General features: G+C 47.2%; 1 protein-coding gene across 3 annotated transcripts in view; it reads right to left on the bottom strand.

Annotated features, from left to right (window-relative positions):
- Positions 1 to 3,664, bottom strand: part of NaPi-III (Na[+]-dependent inorganic phosphate cotransporter type III) — a 34,621-nt gene extending 30,957 nt beyond the window's left edge. For 2 of the 3 annotated variants that reach the window (XR_013897249.1, XM_080271914.1), the window contains exon 1: positions 3,259 to 3,664. Coding sequence is in view for 2 of the 3 variants with exons in the window: in XM_080271914.1 (XP_080128040.1) it covers positions 3,259 to 3,580 (322 nt within the window). In the remaining variant the exon portion in view is untranslated. Of the gene's footprint in view, positions 1 to 1,784; positions 2,012 to 3,258 lie in introns of those variants that run through there. The other variant, XM_080271915.1, reaches the window with a different exon arrangement.
- Between the last annotated feature and the right edge of the window lie 2,454 nt (positions 3,665 to 6,118).

Here is a 6,118-nt window from a genome sequence, read left to right as displayed (position 1 = left end):
GTGACACTAGGTTTACACTAGAATATGTGCTAGTCACGAAGAAGTGCTATGGAAAGAATGTAGAGCTATATTACTGTTATTCTGACCCTGAGCACTGGGATAAAATATGCAAAATAATGTGAGTGAACTTTACGATACGCTTGCTCACTCTCTCTCTCTCTCTCTCTCTCTCACACACACACACACACACACACACACACACACACACACACACACACACGCACACTGACTCACCAACCAAACCTCTTACTGATACTTACGTCACTGTCCTCCTTATCAAGCATGTCTCATCTCTTCAGTCAGTTATTCCATTTCCTTTAAGACTTCCATCCTCTCTCTCCCTCCCTCCCTCCCTCTCTCTCTCTCTCACGTCATCTTCCATTGACTCACCAACGTCTTGTCTCTCAATTATTTCATTTTCTTCCAAGTGCCTCTCTCAATTCTTTCCTTCCTTCTCCCTCACTCACATCCCCGTCCTTCTCTCTGACATGTTTCTTCAAAGGACATGTCATTTCCTCTACATTTCTCATCATCTCTCCCTCATCTACTTATCTTCACTTCCTCTTTCTCCTTGCATCATTTCCCCACTTCCTCATATTCTCATCTCCTTTCCCTTTGCTATTTAGTCTCGTCAACATCTTTCTTCCATACCTCTTCCCTCCTTGCATCACCTCCCCACTTTCTCATATTCTTATCTCCTTTCCATTTGTTACTTAGTCTTGTCAGCATCTTTCTTCCCTCCTTGCATCATTTCCACACTTCCTCATATTCTCATCTCCTTTCCCTTTGCTACTTAGTCTTGTCAGCATCTTTCTTCCCTACCTCTTCCCTCCTTGCATCACTTCCGCACTTCCTTATATTCTCATCTCCTTTCCCTTTGCTATTTAGTCTCAATATCTTTCTTCCCTACCTCTTCCCTCCTTCCCTCACCCTAGCTTCACATACACCTCACCCCAAACCACCCTCAGATGCAAACCCTAATTAATCACATACTGAATCACCGTAACCCGCTAAACCACCAGGCTCTTTGCAACCTATAAGTGGTAGTATATAAGCAACCCCAAACCACCCTAGCCTTTGGTTCCTTTTTCCTTGCATAAAAAAAAAAAAAATTGCATCACCGCAGCCCACTAGTACACCTGGCCTCTCTCTCTCTTTTCTCACCTACAAGTAATTTTCACCGTAGTTTTTTAAGCATAAAATTAATATATGGGTGACTATTTTTAACACGATTTTTTTCATACTCTTAGATCTATGTATATTACGTGTTTTTCTGTTTTTATTTTCGTTCCTCAGCGGTACTGACCTGTGCTGTTACGCTGCCATGATTTTTAAAACGTAATTAGCCAAGTCTACATGTACGGCATCTAACAATAATGAATATGCATAGCTGTCTAGGGCGCCTGAATCCACTGACCCACCATTTCTCCACCTTACCTACACGTACAACATCCAGGGTAAAAAATAGTGATGAATATACACACCTGTCAGGGGCGCCTAATTCCACTAGCCCACCTTTCCTCACCTTACCTATAAACACAGTTGCACACCTGTCAGGGGCGCCTAATTCCACTAGCCCACCTTTCCTCACCTTACCTATAATTACAGTTGCACACCTGTCAGGAAAGCCTAATACCACTGGCCCACCTTTCCTCACCTTACCTATAAACACAGTTGCACACCTGTCAGGGAAGCCTAATTCCACTAGCCCACCTTTACTCACCTTACCTATAATTACAGTTGCACACCTGTCGGGGGCGCCTCAACCCACTGGACCACCTTACCTATCAGTATGGCGCCCAGGTTCTCAAAGATCGTGGCGAGAATGCAGGCCTTCTTCAGCGTGAGGACCCGGGACCCCACTGCCGTGCCGAAGGAGTTTGCCACGTCATTGGCCCCCACTCCGAAGGCAAGAAGGAACGACACGAAGAAGCCAGCAATGACGTAGGGTAGTAATTCTTCACTCCAGGGCTCCATTTTGACGTGTGGTGGTGTGGTGTGGGATTAGAAGCGGAGGTTTGGTGCGTGGAGAGGTGTGGAGTGGAGCTGAGGTTGTGTGGAGGGGTTAGGAGTGAGGTCTGGGTGGGTGAAGTGGTTAGGAATGAGGTCTGGGTGGATGGAGAGGTTTGGAGTGGAGTTGTGGATGGGAGGAGTGACTTGGAGTGGAATATGGGTGATGGAAGGGTGTGGAGTGGAGCTGTGGTTGTGTGAAGGGGTTAGGAGTGAGGTGTGGTTGTGTGGTGGGGCCAGAAGTGGAAGTTTGAGTGGAGGAGTTGGTCAGAAGTGGAGAATTAGCTGGGATGGTGGTAGTGTGGTGGTAATGTGGTTGTCTGGTTGGGTGGATGTGGTAGAGTGGTTGAGGAAGAGTGGAAGATCGGTGGTAGTGGTAGTAGTAGTAGTGGTAGTGAAGTCTTGAGGCTCAGATGAATGGAGGATGTGACAGAACTAATTATTTAAAAACCAATACAATAACGACTGCAATTACGCCTGACAATTAACAAAAATCACAAGTATTATAAGATCAATAACAGTGATTTTAATTTCTGAAGGTAAAAAAAATAACAGAGGGGATGTTATGTGCAATTAAAACTCTCAAAATTACCCTCCTCTTTATAAACCACGAATCAGTCTGCAGTCTACTGGGTTCTCAACAAAAATATTTACGCAGTGTTGGTGGAGGTGGCTGTCGGAACGTTTGGCACTGAGCTAGCTTTAATTTGGCCAAAGTGAGCGAGTGAGAGAATGTGTGTGGTATGTGAGGGTGGAAGAAATGGCAATGAACAGTTCTGCTAGATATGCTGTGGTGGTGGTGGTGTGGTAGTTGTGGTGGTGTTAGTGGTAGAAAGAGGTGTTTGCCACTGAAACAGAGGTGGTGTAGGTGTGGTTAGAAGTTAGAATCGTGGCAGTAGATGAGGAGGAAACTGCTAAAGCGACTGTGGTAGATGTGGTAGTGACTGTGGTAGTTGTGGTGGTGCTAGAGGTAGAAAGAGACTGACACAGGAGCCTAGATACGTGGTGGATCAACAGAATGCCTAACTGTGGTGGCTGTGGTGGTGATACAGGTAGGGTAGGATATATATCACGAAAATAGGGTAGGGAAAGGTATGTGTCACAGAGATACAGAGGGCTGGGAGGTTAGGCAAGTGGATGTGGAGGAAGAACAGAGTGCGTGGGTGGCTGTGGCGATGGTGGAACTTCCGGGAGGGACCTGTGGGGTGAAGAGAGAACACGGAACAATAACAACAGCCTAGAACTCACCTAAGAGAGCGGCTCCTAAGATCTCTGCCACCGTTGCAATCATACAAGCTTGGCGCAGCGTTAAAACCTTTGCTCCGACGCTTGTGCCAAAGACGTTAGCGACATCGTTTGCCCCAACACCAAACGCCAGAATGAACGCCAGAACGAAGCCCAGAATAATAATCCACAGCGTTGAGGAGTGCCAGTCCGCCATCGAGGAGGACCCGGGCACGCTTGGGGCAAAGGTGGTGGAGGTAGTTAGATCTAAGTCAAAAGTGTCGCCTAGAACAGTGCTAGACGACACTAGGATGAGGGCTAGGAGTAGGGTTCTGGCTGGGTGCATTCTGTCGCTTCGTGTCGTTGTCGCTGGGGTACAGAGGGTCGTCTAGGGCAGCGACTCGTCGGGTGGAAAGAGCCGTCAGGTGGAAAGAATCTCTTACGTTAACGAGGTGGTCTTGAACACTAAACACAACGTCGCTTCGGCCTTGCTTATATACCCCTGTACCTCCGTGACCACGCCCCCTCCCTCACTCTACCCCCCTCCCCCTGTCCCTCCCTCACCCCCACCATGCCCCCAACTGACCAAAAACATCTCAATGAACCTCCCCCTCCCTCCCTCCTTCCCTCCCCCTCCCTCCCTCCTCCCGAATAGCCCCCACTTTCTCTCCCCCACCCCCACCATAACCCAACTACTGACCAAAAACATTCTCAATGGACCCCCCCCTCTCTCTTCTTCCCTCCCCCCTCTTCCCAATCCCTCCAATCCCCCTCCCCCTCCCTTCCACCCCACCACACCCCAACTACGGACCAAAAACACTCAATGAACTCCCCCTCACACACACACACACACACACACACACACACACACACCTAGTACCTTTATCCTTCATTTTACGTACACGGCTCCATCACACTCACAAAAACTCTCTCTCTCTCTCTCTCTCTCTCTCTCTCTCTCTCTCTCTCTCTCTCTCTCACACACACAACTAGATTTTCAACTCGTGACTGCATGAAATATGATGCGTCTCCTTGGTTACTAGTCAAATCCAGCCTCCAATCTAACTACACTTGGCCATCAATCGAGCTGAAAGGGGTTAGATTGAGTCTCCTTGGTTACTAGTCAAATCAACCCTCCAATCTAACTACACCTGACCATCAATCGAGCTGAAAGGGGTTAGGATTAAGTCTCCTTGGTTACTAGTCAAATCAAACCACAAATTTGACTACACCTGGCCATTAATCGAGCTGAAAGGGGTTAGGATTGAGTCTCCTTGGTTACTAGTCAAATCAAACCACAAATTTGACAGGTTAATCGAGAGAAAGGGGTTAGGATTAGTCAAATCGGGATCTTTGACAGGTTAGAGAGAGAGAGAGAGAGAGAAACACCTGAAACATACAAACAAATGGTCTCTTCCTGACCTACATATCCGCACGTTGTTCTCTCTCTCTCTCTCTCTACTAAAACGGGAATTAGGGAGGAATGAGGAAAGGGTGAGGTAGATAGATGAATAGATAGATAGATAGATGGGCAGAGAGAGAGAGAGAGAGAGAGAGAGAGAGAGAGAGAGAGAGAGAGATGCATTTCTTATAACCACTATCACCACGACCTACTACCACAGTTACCATTATCGCTACCACAATTACCACACCGTATCTCTCTGTACTCACCCCAGCCTACAGGTAGACTGGTTGTGGTTGTGGTGGTAGTTGTGGTGGAAGTTGTAGTAGTAGTAGTAGTCGTAGAAGTAGTAGTAGTAGTAGTAGCAGTAGTGGTCGTTGTGGTGGTAGTGGTAGTAAAGGCATGTTCATATAACCAGGCAGTCCCCCCGCCATGTTATATCAGTGCCACCACGTGAAGGCCTCCCTCTTCATCGCTTGTCAACAAGTCTAAAGCTCTATTTGAACTCTGATATGGAATGGTGGTAGTTGTGGTAGGAATGGTGGTAGTTGTGGTAGGAATGGTGGTTGTTGTGGTAGGGATGGTGGTAGTTGTGGTAATGTTTGTTGTTGTGGTAGCTGTGAAGATGTGTTGTAGTTGTGTGTGTGTGTGTGTGTGTGTGTGTGTGTGTGTGTGTGTGTGTGTGTGTGTGAGTTTGGTATTTGTGGATGTGTGTGTGTGTAATTCACCGGGTCGGTCAGGATCACTTGATGGTCGAGATCGTCAGCTTTTACCCTCTCGGAAGGGAGCTGAGAGCTCATATAGTCCGATCTAAGGGCAAGGCTGTGACCTTCACACACGTACACACCCGTCCCCTTGCTCAAGGGGGACAGTAACCACCCACTTCGTCAGTGAAACTTTTCGCAACCTGAGCGAGGCGCGAACTCCCGTCCACCAGTTGGCAAGCGAGAACGTTACCACTGCACCAGCGAGCGGTGTGTGTGTGTGTGTGTGTGTGTGTGTGAAAGAGTGAGTGAGTGAGTTTGGTATTTGTGGATGTGTGTGTGTGTGTGTGTGTGTGTGTGTGTGTGTGTGTGTGTGTGTGAAAGAGTGAGTGAGTGAGTTTGGTATTTGTGGATGTGTGTGTGTGTGTGTGTGTGTGTGTGTGTGTGTGTGTGTGTGTGTGTGTGTGTGTCTGTGGTACACCTAGGTTATATGACACCCAGATGGAGGCTACACTTTCTATCTATCTATCTATCTCTCGGTTGGAATACCACTCTCAACCACTATCTATCTATCTATCAGTCCATCTCTATCACTCTATCTATCTATCTGTCTATATCTTCCTATCTATCTAACTCTCTCTCTCTCTCTACACTCCTCTCTCTCTCTCACTATCATTCTATCTATCTGCCTTCTTCCTATCTATTAACCTCGCTATCTAACTCTTCCTTTCTCTCTACATTAATTCTCTCCTCTCTCTCTCTCCCAGGATCTACAATC

The sequence above is a fragment of the Coenobita brevimanus genome, chromosome 48 (assembly GCF_032717465.1).
Source record: "Coenobita brevimanus isolate Jiangsu-jjx chromosome 48, ASM3271746v2, whole genome shotgun sequence".
Taxonomy (NCBI): Eukaryota; Metazoa; Arthropoda; class Malacostraca; order Decapoda; family Coenobitidae; genus Coenobita; species Coenobita brevimanus.
The sequence above is the reverse complement of the archived record's forward strand: the minus strand, read 5'-3'. Positions and strand labels throughout refer to the sequence as shown.